The sequence below is a fragment of the Notamacropus eugenii genome, chromosome 1 (genome assembly GCF_028372415.1).
Source record: "Notamacropus eugenii isolate mMacEug1 chromosome 1, mMacEug1.pri_v2, whole genome shotgun sequence".
NCBI classification, from domain to species: domain Eukaryota; kingdom Metazoa; phylum Chordata; class Mammalia; order Diprotodontia; family Macropodidae; genus Notamacropus; species Notamacropus eugenii.
The window spans coordinates 312,341,455-312,362,846 of NC_092872.1; the positions used below are offsets into that span (position 1 = coordinate 312,341,455).

General features: G+C 39.9%; 1 protein-coding gene and 1 pseudogene across 3 annotated transcripts in view; both read left to right on the plus strand.

The window, feature by feature from the left end:
- Positions 1 to 19,118, plus strand: part of ZFYVE26 (zinc finger FYVE-type containing 26) — a 72,746-nt gene extending 53,628 nt beyond the window's left edge. For 2 of the 3 annotated variants that reach the window (XM_072629513.1, XM_072629514.1), the window contains exons 33-42: positions 2,051 to 2,198; positions 7,909 to 8,118; positions 8,348 to 8,566; positions 8,822 to 9,019; positions 9,807 to 10,006; positions 10,429 to 10,570; positions 10,875 to 10,934; positions 12,989 to 13,171; positions 14,419 to 14,463; positions 16,864 to 19,118. In XM_072629513.1, coding sequence (XP_072485614.1) covers positions 2,051 to 2,198; positions 7,909 to 8,118; positions 8,348 to 8,566; positions 8,822 to 9,019; positions 9,807 to 10,006; positions 10,429 to 10,570; positions 10,875 to 10,934; positions 12,989 to 13,171; positions 14,419 to 14,463; positions 16,864 to 17,067 — 1,609 coding nt within the window. In that variant the 3' untranslated portion in view covers positions 17,068 to 19,118. The remainder of the gene's footprint in view (positions 1 to 2,050; positions 2,199 to 7,908; positions 8,119 to 8,347; positions 8,567 to 8,821; positions 9,020 to 9,806; positions 10,007 to 10,428; positions 10,571 to 10,874; positions 10,935 to 12,988; positions 13,172 to 14,418; positions 14,464 to 16,863) is intronic. The other variant, XM_072629515.1, reaches the window with a different exon arrangement.
- On the plus strand, positions 18,586 to 21,301 carry LOC140517253 (oxysterol-binding protein-related protein 9-like; annotated as a pseudogene).
- The last annotated feature ends 91 nt before the right edge of the window (positions 21,302 to 21,392 follow it).

The following is a 21,392-nucleotide window of genomic DNA, read 5'->3' on the forward strand; positions in this document are numbered from 1 at the left end:
TAAGAGAAATCTGAGTTCAAGTTCCACCTCTGATGCTGACCAGCCGTATGACCATGGGCAAGTCACTTAACCTCCCTAAGCCTCAGTTTTCTCATCTGTAAAACAGAGGTAATAATACCTGTAGCATTTACCTCACATAGTTATCATGAGGATCAAGGGAGCTATATAAAAGATTTTGTAAACTTTCAGTTACTTTATAAACATCAACAATCGTTAGAATCCCCACCTACAAACTACAAGCAAACCAGAAACTAATTTTATAGCTCCACCTACTTGGCCCAAAAAGATGGGTGTAGATTCAGTACTGGAGATGCATGGAGACTTAAAGACATCTAGCAGTGACTATAGGTAGCTGAAATGTGGTCCTGGATGGAAAACAAAGAGATTATCTTTCTTCAGATAAGAGGCTCACCATTGATTTAGTACATTTAACTCATTTTATGATCTCGGGCAAGTCATTTGGGCCTCAGTTTCCTCATATTTTAAATAAGGGGGTTAGACAAGGTGATCTTCTAAGATCCATTCTGGTGTGAAAATACTGTGAATTTTTGAAGAGATAGCTATCACTTTCTCTAGAATAAACCATATACATCAACATGGACCCTGGCATACACAAGAGGGCCTGCTGAACAGGTTCTCAGATCTGTCTTTCTAAAAGGAAAACAACTTTTGAGGGGTCAACAATTTACTTTAATCAAGCACATATATCATTTGCTTAGTTCAGGGGGAAAAGTCCTTGCTCTGAACTTCAGAGAACATACAAACAAATTACAAACAGAAAGACCAACTGACTGGGCTTCCAACTATCTGACCATAGACGATACATACATCATTCCCAGAGAGAGAAGCACCAACATCGGGGTTTTCAAAGCTGGCTGCCCAAAGCAGAACCTCACCTCAGAGTATATATACTCTTTTCAAGGTTAGAAGGCATGACCTTCAAGACCCTGTGCCTCGTTAGAAAGTAACAAAAGGTGTCTGAGGCCTAATAATGGGCAGGGAAGACCTTTTAACTTCTTCCCCCCAACCACCATTAACCTTATACCATAACAACCTTTTTCTCACTTAATAAAAATATGTGAAGGACTGGTGATTATGAAGTACTTTGTGCTCATAAATAACCCTTTTTTTCCAGGCAAAAGTATCAGAGTACAGCCTCAAAATAGCTCAGAATCGTCTTCTAGGAAAATCAATGAGCAAATAAGATTGTATACTTGTACAGGCCATAATCTACTGCCAGGAATCATAGGGTTCACCTAACTGGAATTAGGAGTCAAGGACTTCACTGGCAGAATGGATCAGAAAGGATTTGTCCAGCAGTATCACACAGAGTAGGATGGACCTTTGGGCTCTCTGCTTTTTTTGCCATATTGGAACAATCCCTCTGTGTCAGGGATGGTACCCAAGTGAAAACTTATTGTAGGCTTGAATATGTGCCTGCAAACTAGTCAAAGCAACAGAACCTAGGGGCCCATGAAAGAACTTCAGTTGAGCCAAGCAGGGAAGAGAGAATCTAAATAAAAGGGTAGGGAGACTGTGAAAAGAACAGAGAAATTAGTGGCATTATCTATCTAGTCTGAAATAGAATCTAAACTGATAGTGATTCCAGTGAGAGCATCACTGAAGCAAACAGGCCAACAAAGAGCATACATGCAGACCCCTACCTTCTACATGAAGCCTTTCCCAGTCCTCTTTAATGTTAGTACTTTCCCTCTAAGATCATCTCTAGCTTACTCTGTATGTATCTTGTTTGCACAGAGCTGTTTTCAGGTTGTCTCCCCCTTTAGACTGTGAGCTTCTTGGGGAAAGGGACTGTCATTTGCCTTTCTCTGTGACCCTAGTGTTTAGCACAGTGCTTGGCACAGTAGGTGTTTATTAAATGCTAGTTGACAGACTGACCTAAAAAGGAAAACCTGAGACTAGCTACTGCAAAGGCTTTGCTTCCTGCTCCTAGTGACTATAGCAGAAAATTAAAGCAGGAGCTCAAGCAACAGTAACTCTAGGAGGAGTTCTGTGTAGATTCATTTCCATGCCCCTTTCTTCTTAATAGCTACATCAGCAAGGTGGATGTACTAAATATTTTAGTTGCTGCTGCCTATCGACACATACCATCTCTGGATCAGATCCTGCAACCAGCTGCGGTAACGAGACTAAGGAACCAACTTTTGGAAGCTGAATACTATCAGCTGGGTGTTGAGGTAAGAGAGGAACACAGACTACGTCTAACTCGTGAGAATGAATTGCCTTTTGCTAGTCTCAAAAATCACTCTTGTCAGCACTTCATGGGAGTAGGGAAGTATCCAGAGCAGAGCCAATGGCCAAGTTGGAGTGGTGGAATATGTTTTTTAGTTTAGACTTATCTGTGGGTAAACCAAACCTAATGCCATACCAGGAACCAACCAGGATTTATTGAGTTCACCAGCAAGGGAGCCTCAGCCACACAATTACAGATTCCTCAAAAGAAACAAAAGAACAAAGCTTATATAGGTTTCAATTGAGACAGGAGGTGAATTGGGTATAGGGAACCTAGGATTAGACAGGGCTACTGCTGGGCTGGTAACAGAAAAGACTGTTCTTCAAGTTAGCTGTCTCTTGTAACCCCACCCGAGTAGACAGGACTGTCCTTGCTGTTTCAGTAGTAAGGAAGATCACAGACAGGAAGGGAGTTGCAATACAAACAGGGTCAGGGACAAGAGAGAGGAACTACCAACAAAATAAAGTTACTTTAGCTTTCTTAGGTACCTGGTTCCCCCTTTGAGATTCTAAATAGTCTCACTTTTTAAAAAAAAAAATTCCAAAGTCAATAATCAGTTCAAATAAGCAGCTTACAGAATAGGTAACACACAGAGAACTAATAAAACAAGCAAAATTACAATAGGGAGAATAAAGAAATCCAATATAGCTGAAGTTTTAAGGGTGTCAAGTCCTTTGGCAGCGTCCGTGGTGATCTTCAGGTATCTGTGGATGGTTTGTAGAGCTAGCTCTTTAACCGAAAGGTCACTTGTAGAAATTCTCTGGGCAATGCTTCTAATACCTGCTAGTGATAAAACTTAGGATAATTTAGTAAAATATGACAAAATCTAATCAAATTGGCCTTCCACGTGGTGAAAACCAGTTCAAACCTTATGGAGATAACCTTATAAACAGAAGAGCTATAGACGATCAAGTACACTGCATAATACGATACTTCGTACTTTGTACATTATAGCACTTCAGAGGTGCTAAGGTACTGCAGCAACAGGATTCATGATACAAAAAAATTATAGTTTTACCTGCTATGGTTAGAAAGATTTCCTATGAAAGGAAGATACAGGGACCTGGTTATAACAGCCTCAAACCTAAAGGCAAAGAGTGACTTAATGTAACAGGGTAATGCATCCTTAGTTCCATTTGATTTCAGGCAAGACTCTTGTTAACTTTTTGGAATAGTCATTCATAAAGCAAATACCTTAATTCACAAGGTAGCATAGCCAGACTTAGGATTAACCAGGTAGAAAACATTCCTGTTCAAAAAGGAAATAATGCAATGAAGAAATTGAGTCGTGCGGGTCCTACCTTCGCCTCCTCAAAATTGGCCCCTCAACTTTCCCAGACACAGATATCCACTTACAGCCATTCTCAGGTTACCCTCCCTTTGAGCAGCTTGTGGAATTTCCCTTCAACGGCAGACTACTGCCTTAATGATAATTCAGACATCTGTACCTAAATTCAGAACTCAGAGCAATATCAAATTATAGTCCCGAAGGATTGTGCCTCAAGCAGCAAGTCTCACTGATCACAGCCTAGGGCTAGATAGTTGTTATTTCTTGTGCTGTTGCCATTGCAGTTAACAATGAAGAATTTACCAGGCTTTTCAAAAACAAAAAATTCATTCCACATCCTTTTTTTTTCTTCTTGATTTTAAACTCATAAGTATAAAAATAAATCATTAGAATTAAGAAAATAATCACATTCTGGAGTTCCACATAGGTAGTGAAAAGTTCACTCAAAACCCAGAAAATACTGGATATTTATTATAATTCTCTAGAGTCTAGACTGTCAGATATCCATCTATTAAGGTATTGTATGTTATTAGTCCATAAGGCAAAAATAAATCTTTAAGACTAGAGTCTGTTGAAACTAAGTTGGCTCAGGATGTAACTGGTGTGTGTGTGTGTGTGTGTGTGCACATATGTATGTGTGTGTGTACATACTTTTTTCCAGGCATAATTTTGTAATTCCCATAATCACAAATCATAGAAATCACTTCCATATCATAAGCAAACTTATAAATTCCCCCCTTTGGCAGCGAGTTTGTGATGAAAGTCCCATTTTCTCAGAAAGTCAATTCATTATTTTAGAATTTCACAACATTAGCAAGTATTTTCACAGGGCTGATAAGATTTCAGGACCTTGTCCAAGCAAATGATCCCAAGAAACCTGTCAAGTTTATAAGCAAGGAGATTTTATAAGGTTGTTTTCTTTTTTTTCTTTTCCTACAAAGTAAATAATTATTATTCTTCCTTTTAAAAATATTGCCAATTAAAAGCTTAATAGGTTTTAACATTATGACAATAAACTCTGTTAACTTAATAATTTTACAGTATCCAGATCAAAAGGAGTTAGATTTTCCAATGATAAAATTACATCATTCTCTTAACAGGATTTCTTATACAGTGGTTTCCCAAATTTTACAATCCAATAAAATTTAGAAACACAATAATGAAATAACAATATCATGTATTTAAAACATGAAGCAAAACATATTGCCGGTCATAAGGTTTCAATTCAGTTTCCACATTATCTTATACAGAAAGTCACTTCATTTTATCACTTTTGGCATTCTATACTGATTGCATTCAAGACCAGTATGGAGTAATTTTAATCCAGTTATGCCTTTAACAAAATTTATTTTTGTTATTTATATCAAAACATATTGCTTTACTTGTAAATATTAAGTATTTTTTTCCATTAAGGCCTATTTTACTCATAAAGGGTCAAACATCACAATTATCCTAATAGGAGAAAGCATCTCATTTAAAATGAGACCAGAATAAGTTAAATCACTTCTGGATGCATAGTTACAAATGGTATTATACAGAATCTTAGTTTTCCTAATGACCATTTTACTACTAGCACTTTCTAGGGCCTGCTACTTTCACTTAGTCTACTGCCAAAGACTTAAAATGGCAGTCTTGTATTCTCAGCCCAGTCTTGTAGGGTTCATGATCTTATAGTCCTCACATAATGACTAAAATATACCTTTCCAGTGGCCCTTCAAGGACAGAATTTTGGTATACTGTCATCAAGTAATTCCATAATGTTACCTGTTACAAAATTTTCAGTATCCTAAAGAGTAACCACACAGTTTCTCACCTCCTTCTTATCTTAATGAGGTCAAAACCTCCCTCAAACCTTTTTCCAAAACTCCAAATCTGTGACTTTCAAAACCCTCCACAGTGTAAACAGATTCCAACTTTTTTTAACTTTCTACAGATTGTTCTCTCATCCCTACTTGCCTCCATTTTTTCCTTCCTTTTTTTAATATCCTTCCAGTGAACTTTGATTAAAGTCCTTCAAAACTGTCCTTATTTCTTTCATATTTTTATACAATACTTTTCTTACATAAATTTACTTAATTCCTCTAATCTTTATTTCCCAATTATATCCCATATCCCAGACTCTCTATAGAACTTTAATTCATTGGATTTCTCCAAGTTTTTAGCACAAGTTTTTATTATACAATACAAATTAATCATAATACTGTTACTTTTTTGGGTTCTGAAGAGTTTGAAAATGCATACGCCATTCCAATTTCTTTTAGGTGACTTTAATTCTAGTTCACCTGTATAATTATATTCTTTTATATCCTTCATAGAAGAAAATACAATGGTAACACAAAACATTTTCCCAAATTAAATTTTACTTACTTTTATGTTGCTTCCTGATTTAAGCAAGTTTCTCTCTTTTTATGGTCAAAAAAATATTTAATAATAGGCAGCTCTTAAGTACCAGATAAATTTAAACTGAAAACTCATTTTTTTCTTCATTTTGGAACTTCACTTTCAAATTATCTTTTTTTCCCCCTTTCTCTCTAATCAGTGAAATAACCTTCCTTCCTTGCATTGAAACAATAAATCTGTCACTCTCCAGGGAGACAGTTATAAATGGTCTAGGTGCTATTTCCATGTAACTTTCACAGAATTTTAGTCTTATTTTTCCTTAAATTCTACAGTGATACCCTAAAACTCACTTTGATATTTCAACACTTATAAAAAAATATACAGACCACAATTTGAAATTCATGGAAGAAAACTTACATTTCAGTCACAAATTCAGTCTCTAATTAGTTTATGTTAAGGCAAGCAAAGTAGGATCTTTTGCTGTTTTTGTTTTAGTATAAAGTGCCTCTAATTGAATAATGTGATTAGGGAAGATCTTCCCCAACCATTTATGGGCCAGGGAAGATTTGTAAGAAGGCCCACACCTTTTGTTGATTTTCTAATGTGGCACTTGTTCTCCATGGTTGTGATGCCCCCTGGCTCTTAAAAAGTGTTTAAAGACTGAGATGTGGTTTTACTTTGGGGCTTAGTGTTTGGAAGAAGGTTTGTGTGCTAGGTGAGAGTCTGGGAAGCTGTTAAGCAGCCCCAGCTTTGAAAACACAGATGTTGGTGCTTCCCTCTCTGGTAACTTATGTATTGCTTATGTCAGACATTTGGAAACATGTCTGTTGATTTTGATTTCTTTGTATTTTTTTGAAGTTCAGTGTGCTTTTTACCCTGAACTAAGTGAGTGACACATGTGCTTGATTAAAGAGATTGTTGGCCCCTCAAAAGTTGCTTTTCTTTTAGAAATGCAGATCTAAGAACCTGTGATAGCAGGCCCTCCTGTGTATTTCAGGGTCCTTGCTTTTATAGTTTACAATGCCATAAATTTCTGCAGACTAGGAAAAGATCCCCTTCTCTCTTATCTATTTTGTTTCATCTGCCTCACCAACTTGGCCAGAGTTAGAAAGACAGAGAAAGATTTCTTTTGAAGGCTTAGAAAGCCCCGCAGAAAAGTTTTCATTCTTTACATCCTTTTTCCTTTGCCTGATTAGACCACAGGAAGAAGTCAGTTGGATTTTTACCAAGACTCAAAACAAAGACAGTGATAACATACTTGATGTTAAATACAAACACTTCCATTGAAACAAAGATGAAACAGCACTTTTTGGTGAAATCATTTCTAGTTTATCCAGAGAATCCATTTTCTGACCCAGAACCAAACCAAACCACCAGTTTGATCAGAAGAGGGTGGGGGATTGTTGCCATTTGCAGATGAGGCTGTATGGCCAATCCTCACCTGCCTAAGTACAAATACTTACCAGATTCTCATTACCAACCCATAAAGTCTATCACAAGTAGAGGAGCCCAAAGCATTCCCAAGTTGTGACCCCTGAAATTCCACTAGTCTGTCTAGGAATCCCATTGCCTGCCACCATTTACTGTGGGTAAAATTGTTGGTGCCTCAGCAAACTAGAACCAAACCAAGTACCATAAGTTTAGGCATCACCAAGGTTTTGTTGAGTTTGCCAGCAAAGAAGTCCCAGCCACACAGGCAGAGACTTCTCAAAGGAACAAAAGGACAAAATTTATATAGGCTTTGACTTTGGTAGGAAGCAAATTGGGTATGGGCTAACTTAGGATTGAATAGGACCTATTGCTGGTCTAGCAATAGGAAAGACTCTTCTTCAGGTTAGCTGTATCTTATAACTCCACCCTGACAGGACTATCCTTACCATTTCAGCAATAAGGTCATATATGGAATGGGGTAAGGAGGTTGCCATACAAGCAGGATCAGGGGCAAGATAGAAAAACTGCAGACAAAATGGAGTTACTCTGGCTTTCTTGGCTACCCACACCTCAGATGGATAATTTTTGCCTCTAGGTGTCCACAAAAACTGGACTGGATCTCACTGGTGCATGGCATGCCTGGGGTATGGCCTGTCTCAAAGCTGGGAACCTGACAGCAGCACGTGAGAAGTTCACTCGATGTCTCAAGCCACCCCTTGACCTCAATCAGCTAACTCATGGCTCAAGGCTGGTACAGGATGTCATTGAGTACCTGGAGTCCACAGTAAAGCCTATCCTGTCAGTGGTAAGAGAACAGCAAGCAGTTCAAAAAAGGAGATATCACTGTGATATCAATCACATGTTTAATTTTGCATGTGTCGTATACCCCTCTTAACCTATAAATTCCTAAGGACAGAGTCCAAGTGCCATCTAAATTTTGTATCTCTCCTAGTTCCCACTACATAGTAAGTGCTTAAGAAATATTACTTATTAAAAAGAATGTTTTTTCTGCTCTTTCTTCCTCTTCCTCATAGCAGGATGATGACTATTTTGCCACTTTGAAGGAACTAGAAGCTACTCTTAGAACTAAGAGCCTTTCTCTAGAAGTGATTCCAGAGGGAAAGTCCATGCACAACACTTACTACCAGGAGTGCCTCTTCTACTTACATCACTACAGCACCAACCTGGCAATCATCAGCTTCTACATGAGACACAACTGCATGAGAGAAGCCCTGCAGCATCTCCAAAAGAAGGTGGGTGATGCAGTCACAGCAGGCAGTTTCTAACTTCATCCAACTCTAAGGCTGGTACTTGGAAACCATCTCTTTGGGCTGTAGATTCCCTCTGGTATAGATTAATAGTCATGAAGATTTCTCTCTATGCAGTGGCAATTCAGCTAGCATGCAAGTCTTAATCTGTTTCCCAAGGCCCTAGGAGACTACACCATGTTGATTTAAAGGCACAAATTGCCACATGCTTCTCTGATGTCTTCCTTTACCTTTCTGTAGGAGAGTCCCCCAGATGTCTTTATTGAAGGCATCTTCCAACCAAGCTACACAAGTGGGAAGCTACACATTTTGGAAAATTTGCTAGAAGACATTGATCCAACTCTGGAGAGCTGGGGGAAGTACTTGATTGCTGCCTGCCAACACTTACAGAAAAAAAACTACTACCACCTTCTCTATGAGCTACAGCAATTCATGAAGGTAACAGTAGCCCCACCCATTGTCTTTGGTGTAACCTTGAAACTATGTGAATTTGGTTGAGCTGAGCTTACATGAGTTTGGGAAACAAGACCCCATAATTTAGTTCCTGAGTATGCCACTAAGTGACTTTGGAGGCAAGGCTGGTGCTCTATAGCTTCCTTAAACATTTTCCAGATTTCATTCTTAAATGGGTAGCAGTTCATTAAGAGGTAAGTCTTCATCTTATTAAGGACCCACTCTTCTTATTCTTCACTCTTCCCTTTTGATTTTATCAGCACCTTGGATACAGTTATCATCTTTATACAGATGACTCACATTACTATAAGCATGGGGTAGTTGGTAAAAGAATTATAGACATGCTTAAGAAATTAAAGGACAATGATAAAAAGAAATTTGGATGTGTCTTAGGGAATATGCTTATGTGGAATCAAATTTGAAGGTTGTCAATAAGAAAACAAAAACAAAGGAATTATTCAACTACAAACTAGGAAAAACCTAATAATCAGAAATATACTTAAGTGAAACATGCAACTTGTATGCTCCATGCCTACTTTTTAAAGCATATCATCACTCTGAATGAAAGCAGAACTCAGTCTCGTATAGGATTATGTGATTCAGTTGAGCTAATAAAGAGAAAACTTAGAAAAGTTATTGATTTGACTTTTTTAATTTATATCTATCTAAATACTGGTAAGATGGCTTCGTGGACCTGGGCCCAGTAGGAATGATCACCACTATCATTTCCAAATCCCTGATCTCTCTAAACTACCCATTTTCTCTTCGCCAGGACCAAGTCCGTGCTGCCATGACCTGCATCCGGTTCTTTTGTCATAAGGCAAAGACATACACAGAACTGGGAGAAAAACTTACATGGCTCCTTAAAGCTAAGGATCACCTTAAGATCTACCTACAGGAGACATCCCGGAGCTCAGGGAAGAAGAAATTCACTTTTTTTCGAAAAAAGATGAATGCAGCTGATGTATCAAGGTAGTATCAAAATCTAAGCAAACTTCAGCCTGGGGTAGGAAGTTAGATTTTTTTGTTTGTTACTTCAGGAAAGCCATGTGAAACATTGAGCAGTTTTCCCCCATTTCCAGATCTTTAGGGAGAAACTCTAGCAGTAGGTCTCATTGTAGAAGGGCTCAGAAAGTCATTTCTATCCCAGAAACCAGAGAAACTGCAGAGGGGAATTAGAAGGGTTAAGACCACAAATTCTCCAGCTCCAAAGGGTCATTCGAGTGCCTGTTGAGTGTTGTGGGAAATCTGTTTTTGTCCTCCTGTAGCCTCTCAGAAAAATATGCCCTTTCTGTTCTTACTACTGATGCTGCTTCAGTTTCCAGCCTCAGTTAACATTACTCCTAGGAAAACAGGTGGAGACTGACTGTTGCTTATTTATTGCCTAATTTCAGGCACATGAATACAGTTGGTCTGCAGCTGGAAGTTACCAGGTTTCTACATCGGTGTGAGAGTGCTGGGACCTCCCAGATTACAGCCCTGCCCCTGCCAACCCTCTTTGGAAACAATAACATGAAAATGGACGTTGCCTGTAAAGTATGTGCTAATTTTTACAGACTCTGCCTAACACAATAAACCATTCACACATGTGATAAGATCATAGACTTAAATATGGAAGGGACCTTACAGAAGGCACTTAGTACAGCCTGCTCATCCTCTACATGAGGAAACTGAGGCCCAGGATGAAAAGTGACTTGTTGAGGGTCTTGCGGTTTGTTGCTGATAGAGCTGAGATCTGATTCCAGCTCTCACTCCAAATTCTGCACCCTTTCCATTGCTCCCTGCTGATTTGCTTGAATGGCCCTTTCCAGCCGTGTCAAAGATTTCCTTTCCCTTCTAGGTAATGCTAGGAGGGAAGAATGTGGAAGATGGCTTTGGAATAGCATTCCGCGTTTTACAGGTATGGCTTGGATTATAATGAGGTTGTACCAAGGGGCCATGGTACCTAAACCCAGTCCAATAAGAGTCATAGAGAGTTATAGACAGCCTCAAAAGTCATCTGATCCACCCTATGCCTGAAAAGGAATCCTTTCTACAATATGTCTGATCAGTGTTCAGCACCCTACACTTGAAGACTGTCAATGAAGGGAAACCTACCTTCTATAGTTTGTTTGTTCTCAAGCCTACCACAGTATCTTCTTGCTCTACCCTCTTAGCTGGGAATCTCACATCATATTTCTTTGAAAAAAATATGCATCAAGAGCTCTCTTTTCTCCTCTCCTCTTCATCTCACGTCACTCCGACATCTTCCTCCACCTCTTCATCCTTTACTTTAATCTTAGATGAAGAGTTGAACCTTCTTCTTGTCAAGAAAAATCCCTTGATGTCATCCCTTTCCAACTTCTCCAGAAAATTGCTCCCATTATTATCTTTTTCCTCTCTCCCTCTTTCTCCTTCTCTCTTTTTTTCTCTCTCTCCCTCCCCTTCTCTCTCTCTCTCCCTGCCATCTCTATTTCCCTGTTGCTTACGAGCATGCACAAGTTTTCCCCATCCATAAAAGATCTGCACTTACGCTAACCATCCCCAGTAGATATCATCCTATATATCACCCCTTTTGTAACAATCTGTTTGCGAAAGCTGCTTGCCCTAAGCTGTACTTCTCCTTTCATTGTCTTCTAAATTTTCTGCGATCTGGCTTTTGGCCTCATTCAAATAAAAATGTGGTCTCCAAAGTTACTGATGATTACTTCCAAATCTAATGACCATTTCTCAGTCCTGATCCTCCTTGAACTCTCTGTAGTATGTGAAACTGTCGATCCCCTCTTTATGTGGACTCTCTTCTCCAGGTTTTTGTGATATTACTCTCTACTTGTTCTCATATCTGTCCAGTCATTCCTTCTCAACCTCCTTTGCTAGTTTTTCATCTTATTATGCCCACTAACCTTGGATGTCCTCCAAGGCTCCATAGCAAGCTTGCTTCTCTTTTTGGCTCAATAGCGTATCTCTCAGGGCCCTCATTAGCTCCTATGGGTTCAACTACAATCTGTATGGATGATTTCTGTATCTGTATCTATATTGTATATCTAGTCCTGGTCTCTCTGCCAAGCTTCAGGCCCACATCTTCACCTTTTTGGACATCTCAAATCGAATATATTCCAGATATAGTCTGACCAGATGAATTGCCAAAGCAATATTCACAGCACCAAGGGTGATAATATGCCGGTATAGTTCTGAATTACAAAGTATAACAGACTTTCCATATAGAAGGGAGAAGAAAAACATTTATTCAGACACCAGAAAGCCAGATCAGTCATAGTAACCAAGAAGTCACTACACGTTAACACTGCAGAGGACAAAGCCATTCCCAACCCCCCCCCCCCCCCACCTTCCCATAAACAAACACTCACAGCCCAGCTGTCTGTTCATTCAACCAGTTCAGAGTATACCTAATTGTACTGTCATCTAATCTAATTGTGCTAACATTTTTTCTTCAAGAGCTTCCTATCACAGGAGAAGCATAATTATGATTGTAGTGCCCCGTCTGAGCAAAAGCAGATAATTATATAAGCATCAGAAAGTCTTCTGTCTGAGACAGCAGTAGCTAAAAACTACCTCTTGAGGAGAGACATTGATTCCTGAAAGACTGAGTGAAGTGGTCCTGACTTGAGAATTCTCTTAGAGAGTGACCCCAGGAAGAAGGCAAAAACCTTCCTTTTCGGCTCTGAACTTGGGAGTTCATACCGAATTTTAAGGAGATACTCCCTAAATGTGTGCTTACCTCTTTGGATGCACATATTTTAACTAGTGTTTTAAAAACCTAAGATCCATACCTGATGCTTGTTCAAGGACTTATAATCACAACCTGTAGCTAGTCAGGACTCTTCAAATCATGTTCTGGGGAGCCTCTTTGTTATAGCCTGAATGTTTACAAAACACTTTTTGGAATCAGTGTTCCCATCCTATTATGCATGTCCTCTGACATCCCAAATGCTTTACTCCTATTTTCTGTTCTAGGACTTCAAGCTGGATGCACCTGCCACTTACTGTAAAACTGCCCAGCAATTGGTGAAAAGAGAGAAATACAGTGAGATACGCCAGCTACTCAAGTGTGTGAATGAGTCTGGTGTGGCAGCCAAGAGTGATGGTGATACTATACTCCTTAGTTGCCTGGAGAAATTTGGGAGCATCCCATCCCAGGTAACATTCTCTCCCATTCTTCTCATCCACTTCTCTCTATGATGTCCTAATGGCTTATTCTTTAATCTCTTTGCTTTAAATGCTCTTAATGCCCTTGAGGATGCTCTTGTTTCCCTAAACCCTTTACAGTGATGGCATACTTATAAAAGGATATCTCCATGTAAAAACTGCTTGTGTAGCACCTAAGTAGAACTGGGATACCATTAGTTGCTCTCCTTGTGGAAACAGAATTTTGCTAGTCTTATGCCTTGGTAAACTTCTGTTGTTTCTATAAGCTCTGGAAGAAGCCTTCAATCTCTGCAGCTACTTTAGGTTGCCCTTGGACATGTCCTTGGAGCCAGAGAAAAGTTATACTGTCTCCCTACAGTGCTAGAAGAGACAATGTCCTGGCACTAAGTCTTTGTGGAAGAAAGTAGTTGCTTTAGTATGACTTTGTAAATAGTCATTTTTATAACCACAGAAAATTCTGCTTTTCAGAGCCAGTAGAAATTTTTTTTGTGATAAATCTAGAGAGGTAACATAGTATAGTCAGAAAGACTTGGGCTCTGGTACTGCCTCTTAACCACTTCTGCTCTGTGTTCCTGAGCAAGTCTCAATATTTCAGGCAATTCAGTAAGGTACAAATGAACTGCCATCAGTGGAGAAAGTTTCCATAGTAGGGAGCCCTTCAGATTGATGAAATTTTAGATCTTAGATCTGAAATGTTAGAAATTTTAGATTGATCTTACACAAGGCAAAACATCAGGATAGTACCCTCTCTTCAACACTGGAAACGTGCTCTGTTGAAGGAAATAGGGTCTTCTTTGAGCCTTAAATTAGGAATTCTCTAAAGTGATTCTGTTTAGCAGTTTTGAGGGCATAGTTGTTAATCTTGAAGTTAGCCAAGGCCCACCATTCCTTTTTTTTTTTTAAACTTCATTGACAAACAATATTTAAAGGATTTTTCCTATACTGATCTTCCTTTTGGGGTAAAAAGGTTACTACCTTTTCCATTCATGAAAACCAAGCATAGTTTTGGGTTTTGGGATTTTTTTTGGTACCATTCCTTCTTCCTATATCTCTCAAATTGCCCAGAATTGGTGTTAACAATTGTTTTAGCTACCTTTGGTAATGGAATCTGAGTTAGGAAAGAAGAGCTAGGAAGGCATTCCCAGTCCTCGTGTCAGAATTGCTTAACTGAGAAGGAAACAGACTCTTCCTCTAACCCCACCCTCCATTTATGATATCTGTATTTTCCTTCTTCACAGGAGTTGGATGGCCTAATCCACGCAATACACAGTGATGACAACAAGGTGAGCAGAAATTCCCTGCCTCCCCAAATCCCTGTAGTTGGAATCATCTTTAAATCTGAATTTTCTGCATTTCTGGCTTAAGTTGATTAGAAGTACTTTAGACTCAATGTTTTCTTCTTTACCCCTGGTCCTAGCATGATAGGATCATAGCCTCAGAACTAGATAGTACCTTAGCCTCTCAGTCCAGCCCTATCTTTTATATCTGAAGAAAGTGATACTCAAAGAGAGGTCCATAGATTTCCCTAAGGTCACCCAAGTAGTGCATAGCAGAGACAGGATTCAAACCCAGGTCAGTCCTCCGATTCCAGATGATCTTATAGTGTTCTTTTACCCCCTGTATATATCTCCTTGTTACCCTTTTGTCTAGCTCTATTAGCTAGTGGTGGGATTAGTAATGAGTGGGTAGGGGGAAGCCTTATACTACCTCATCCCTAAGACAAATATACTGGGGACTCTAAGCTATTGCTAATCTTGTTTTTTGTATTGAGCCCTATTTGTGGAGAGCCTTCTTCAGTCACTCAGTCATCTAATTGAATCTGGTTCCAAAAAAGTTTCCTGTGTCTCCTTACCTCCAATCAAGGAGTACCTACCTCCATCCATTACTCAACACGTTCTGGTTACTCCTCATTCCCTAAAGCAGGTTTCTACTTCTAAGGACATTGAGGAAGAGTATGGAATAATCAGAAATTAGTGGATTCTTTTCTTGCCTTGGTCAGTGTGAAGTTTGTACCTATTTGTCTAGGTAGCAGAGAACTCTTGTTACTAATGAAGCCTTCCTCAGAGACCTCCCTGGCCACTAAGACAGGGAGGCAGGTTTTATCCTGCCTTGGCCCAGGCAGTGCAACCATCTTGTCTTGGTTTATCCATGGGTCCCTTGTGAGCAAAGTTGATGTTCAGAGAACTGCCTCCTGATCTCATCAACTGTGATCAGGATGATGTTACAGGTAATTTATAGAATATTTTCCTCCCAAATAATGCTTAGTATTCCTTCATTTATTACCTTAACATCCTGGGGAAATAAAGAAAAGTATTATTCTAACTTATTTTCATAAGTTGAGGAGATGGGATGGTGTAGAGGTGGAAGAGGTTGCCCTGTACATGGCAAATGATTTTCCCCACAATCTAGAGTGGCCCTGTGGCAAAGCCAAAACCAAAACTGTGCTGTGCTGGTAGACTTCACCCCCTACCTCCCAATTCTTTTTGGTGTCACACAGGCTCTTGATAGATCCATTGAGGACAACACTCATAGTTCTTGATCATTATTCTTCCTTCAACCCTTAGTATATAATTTTCTCACGAAAAGGGGCAATGTGATTGTTAGCATGTATTGAATACTTGAGTAGCAATAACCCCCACCCTCCAAGGTATCAGAGAGAGCCTGACTTTGGAGAAAAATTGCCCCTTTTCTCTTGGGAATTTTACTTGTATTGCTTTTAATAAATGTTTAAAATATTTTGACATTAACAGATAGTAATGATGTTATTCTAGAAGACCACTCGTGGGTTGAATCCTTAGCATTCCAAAGGAAGTGAGCTAATCTACTAACATAATAATTCTTGAGGTCAGAACTTGTCAGTCATTTCTATTTTACAAATCAGCTGAAAGTTAAAGGCATTCTTCCGACAAGAAATTGATGCATAGGGCCAAAGGGAGCACAGGGGTTTTTGACATTGCCAGAAGGAGAAGGGTCTCCTTTTGAGTATAAGAAGAAGCTATGATACTACAGGAAAGCTCTGGGTAAAAATACTGCCTCCCATGAAAGCTACATGATCATTAGAAAGGCTAATCTTAGAGCTCGAAAGGCAGTCCTGTCAGCCTGATCAATGAACGGCAAGGGAGCTAGCCATTTCGAACCAGGTGGGCAGAGGCAAAGGAAAGGAACCAGACTCTGGGTGATTTATAAGCTATTAGCCAGACTATTTTTTAACTGTCATTTTGCTTGGGATTAGAAACTTGAAACTCATTCTTTCCCATCTCCTTAGTTTCTTGGTAAAAGTTCCTTTTGAAAATCTCTAACTTTCTCTAGGAAGACTCAGTAACCCAAAGTACGTTTCTCTCATAAGTCAGACAGTAGGGAGAGAGGAGATCCTTGTGCCCTGGTGGCCAGGTCTCAAGGTCTAGGAAGTGACCCTTAAGCATTAAGGCTGGTAAGTGTGCAGGCTAAGGGGACAGTATGACTGGGGAGGGATGGTGCCAATGACCATCCTAAGTCCAGTCTGAGTCAGTCTTGTGGTACTGGTCTAGAGACATATAGAGAGAATTGGGACAGTTGTGGACACCAGAGCCTCTTGCTGTTTGCGGGTTTTTTTGATTTAGAAAAACAATAAAACAAACTCCCCACTGACCCCCTGATCTTACTAATGGACTCTGTTTTTTCTGGGTTGCACACATGACTCCAAGGTACTGGCCTACCTGATGTGCAGCAAGCTGCGTTCCGCCTACCTGATAGCAGTGAAGCAAGAGCACTCCAGGGCCACAGACCTCGTCCGGCAGGTGCAGCAGGCGGCCCAGAGCAGTGGGGATGAAGTGGTCCAGGACATCTGTGCCCAATGGCTTCTAACCTCCCGCACCAGGTGTCCCCATGGCTTCAGTTCTAGGAAGTGATTTCTGGGAAGAAACTCAGCAGCAAGAAATAGTAGCCATGCTTTGTACATTTTCCCAAAGCATGGCTCTTACATGGCTCTGTCCTGAGTTTTAAATGAGTAGAGTTGAAAGCCCGCTCACCCTCTTCACAAAGGACAGGTCTCTTCACACAAGTGCCATGTATCTGTGGGTGTGGGATGGCCACTTCTTTCTACCTCACATTGTAAGAGTGTGTGTGTGTGTGTGTGTGTGTGTGTGTGTGTATGTATGTGTGTGTGCGCACGCACGTGTGTGCGCATGTGCGTGTGTCTGTGTCTGTGTGTGTACGCAGCGTGCCCAGGCTTTTTTGAACAAACTAAACTCTCTTCCAGTGAGAAGAGGCACTTTAATTTTGCCTTTTTGCCAATCTTGAACCTCTCCCTGTGTGCTTTAGTTCTTAACCCAGTACATTCTGTTTGTACGCAGTCCCCTTGGTGCAGAAACGTTTTTGTATTGTCTCAGCTGGAATGATTTTACAAAGCACTGCTAGAAAGTACTCTGCTTCTCTCCCAGATCTTCTGTGAGAATCACAGACCTTTTTTTGAGGATCATGTTTATTGCAAAATAAAATTGATTTTTTTCCGTAGAATGCTCTTCTCTCATGAGCACAAGCTTCTCACATGAAGCTTTGGAAGTTCATGGAGTAGGAAAAGGATTCTCGTGGTCCTTGGGTCTGAGAATTGTGGCAATGAATGTCAGTATCGAGACATGCCACTCATCTGCCTGACAGTTCATGATGTGGGCAGGAAGTACATATCACTGCAAAGCCAGCATACTAGAAAGGAAACAAATCATTTTTACTAGATGTAATGCTAAGTCTGAAAGCACAGTACTGCCTTTAACCAATCAGGGATTACCAGTTCTGAAGGAAGAAGGAATTCACAGGCGTTTGTGAGTTCCACAAATTAGAAACACCTTTTCAACGAGGATGATTAGGTAAGAGAGCACCATTCTCCTCTCAGGGTAGAAGAAAAACAACTGCCTAGGACTGGACATCTGCTTTGACCAAATAAAGCAACATTTCATTGCTGGTGCCAGAAAATGAAGTTTTGTACCTTCAAATAGGGTTGTGGAGCCATGTGGACTGGAATCCCCCTTTTACCTCATTTCCTGGCATCTCTTCAAAGCCACGGTATGGGTTACCCTCACCATCAGGGAGGTTGCCAGTTTCTTCCCTATGTTGTAACTGAAAATAGTCAAGAATTTGTAAACAAAATACTTGTTTCTTCTTGAGCCTATGGGGGGGGGAAGTCAGAAGGAGGAGGAAGAAAAGGTAAAAGAGAAAAATCACTCAGTAGTACAAAGCTGCTTTTTTTTTAATGTTTTCCCCAAGATTAAAAAAAAAAATTAGATTCCAAATAAAAATGTGGCTTCAGTAAATAGAGCCAATGGTACTTAACTGACTTGAGTCTAAAAATGACTTGTCAGTCAAGACCTTCCATCCTCCAACTCCTATAGAGACATCTTGCCAACTGGAACTTAATCTGGTCATCTCATGTGATGCAGAGTGATGATGCAGGTGATGATGTTCCACACTCCTGTGGATGTAGTGCTCAGAGGGTCTGTATGTTTTCCTTCCAAACCACCTTTTAGAAATTAAACTACCATCTGCTTTGGTTATCTTCCAGACATTGCTTCTCTCTAGTTAGAGGTCCAGAGGAAATGTTAGACCTCCTTTTTGGGGAAGACTTGAAGAGTATGAACAATTTTTCCTTCCCTTTGGCAAAGAATGAACTCTTTCCATGGGGCCAGTGGCACATCCCTCTGAAAATGTTTCTATCCCCTTCAAATTCCTTCCTCTTCGCACTGAACCATATGCACTTTACACTAATGAGTTACAGATTTTACTGCTCAGTCCTGGGTTTTAAACTCACAGTGTCCCCCTCTCATGACTAATTAAACCAGATGGTAGGTGGCCCAGTATGCAAAAGGGCTAAAGATTTTGAGCTTGATGCTGGAATCTCCAGTGAGAAAGTACATTCTCATGTGTTGTGTTTTTACAAACTAATCACAATAAAGTGTCTGTCCTCCAAGCTCTTCTGCCTCTGATGTGTCTTTCTGTTCTCTTGTTCTTTCTACTTTCCCGTATTTCCCCTTGTAGTGTACTCTTGGAGGAGAAAGTCCAGTGACCTCTGGCTCTTGGGTCATCATTAAATAATTCTTATCACAGAATGTTTGATCCAAAAAGAGAATTAGGAATCACTTCCTCCAACCTTAGCAGGTGAGGAAACAAGCCCAAAGTCACTCAGCTAATAGTCATTAACCGCCAAGGCTAGAACCCAAGCCTCTTGACTTCTATGCCAATATTTTTTCCACTATTCCATAATGCCTCCCATGATTAATACCATTTTCATTATGACTGCATCTAGGTGATGTGCAGGCTCCACACTGCCACTCTTAGCTGCTCCCCACCTGCCAGACCCAAAACTGAGATGGCCCAAGGGCAGTTTGTGCAGTAGGCTGGATGCTGTCCTGCTGAAGGTCACCTACTGTGGTATGGATTCTGGATTTGTTTGCAGTGTTCAGGATTTTGATAAGAAGCTTATAGAGGCTGAAGCATACTAACAAATCTTGAAAGATTAGCTTAAGTTCTTTGATAACAAGTTTCAAAACTGCAAAGATGGCAGAGAACGAAAACACTCAGATTATAAATGAGTACAGAATCAATTAAACACTGCCTTGTATTCTTACTGACGTATCAAGATGAGTCATGAAGAAAAGCATGCATATGGAATGACTGGTACTATTAACCCTGTAGGTGAAGTGTATTAACCTAGTCACTTGGAACCAGTGATCCACTCACTGCCTACCTAGGCTCCCTTACCTTCAGAACCTGCTCAGTTATGTAGCAGCAAAGATTGCTTCTATAATGCTAATAAGTTCCAACAAAGCAGCACCTCTCTAAAGCACTTAAGAGATTCCTCTAGGTCTGCCTCTGTCTTAACACACAGCAGTTCAGAGTATAGTTTTTAAACACTCCAATATCACAGATTCCCTTGTTTCTTCCACATCTAGTAGAATGAGTAAGGCTGACCTCTGATTCCTATGATAACGGAGAGGCCGGTTCTGTCAAAAAGCAAAAGAGCATCATGCATCTTATCTGAGGTTAGGCTAAGAACAGATCTTAGCAAGATAGTTCTCCTAATGTTTATTCTCAAAGGAAGAATGCTTTTGGAAATATATGCTGACTTTTTTCACCTATCTAGATTTGTTTGTGAGCATCAGTAATCAGAAAGATCTGAAGGACCAAATAGTACAGACTGTACAATGATGCCTTTGTTGCCTTCTATGCAGGATGGATAGGAACTTTTTAAAAAAGATTTACAATTCCATTTTGGGTGAAATTTTTCAAGGCCATTGTATACTGCCCATGGAGAATGAAGAGAATGCAGAGCCAATGTCAGAAGATCTTGTGCTTTGGGCTTCCAAAAACTGCAATGTTTGTAGCAGAACAGGTTTCCTATCGCCTACTTCAGCTTTTTCCGTCCAATCTCTTTAGCAGGAGGATCTAGTTCAATACATATATGGAAATCCAAATCCTTGAGGATCTCCATTGGCATACCTGATATAGCTCTAAGTTGTGTCTCATAATGATGAGCTTTATGTTCTCAACTTTCCCAACGGTTATAGAAGGTGTTGTCTTGTACATTCAGTGAAGTTAGGAGACGAATGTAATATTAATATTAATAGCTTCAAGACCAGCTATTGCACAAACATCATCCTTCACATAAAAGCCTTTTTATAGAGGCAAGAAGCACAACTGAAATTTTCCCTCCAAATTACAAGAAATCTCTACGATACTGTGGATATGAAATATTGAACAGGAAAGAAAAGTCTATAGACAGGAGTAAGATGCCTATAATCAAGAAAGTCAGAAAGCAGGTAGACCAGAATGAGGATGTCATGGTATTTCTGGAAGCCTATCACACTTTAAAAATCAAAGATATTGCTGCAGCAGCAACGTTAAACAAACAAAACAGGCTAAAAGACAAAACTAACGAGAGGAAGGAGAAAGTTCAGTGGGAAACCAGATTATTCTATGAAGATGGCGAGGTGGGGCTCTATGATGAACCAACGCGGTGCTAGTGAACCTTAAACTTCAAAGGAGCAAGTGGTATTTGTTCCAAAATCTGGGGGGGAGGTGGGCATGGGCCACAATGGTATTAGTGCAGTTAAACAAAAGGAATCTTCCCTTCTCTTTGCTGTGCTTCCTATCTCAGGGATACTGGGCCTACTGATGCAGATGAAAAATTAAAACAGGAAGAGTTTCTTTTTCTCTCTTTTGTGTCAGTTACTAGGTCTTGACT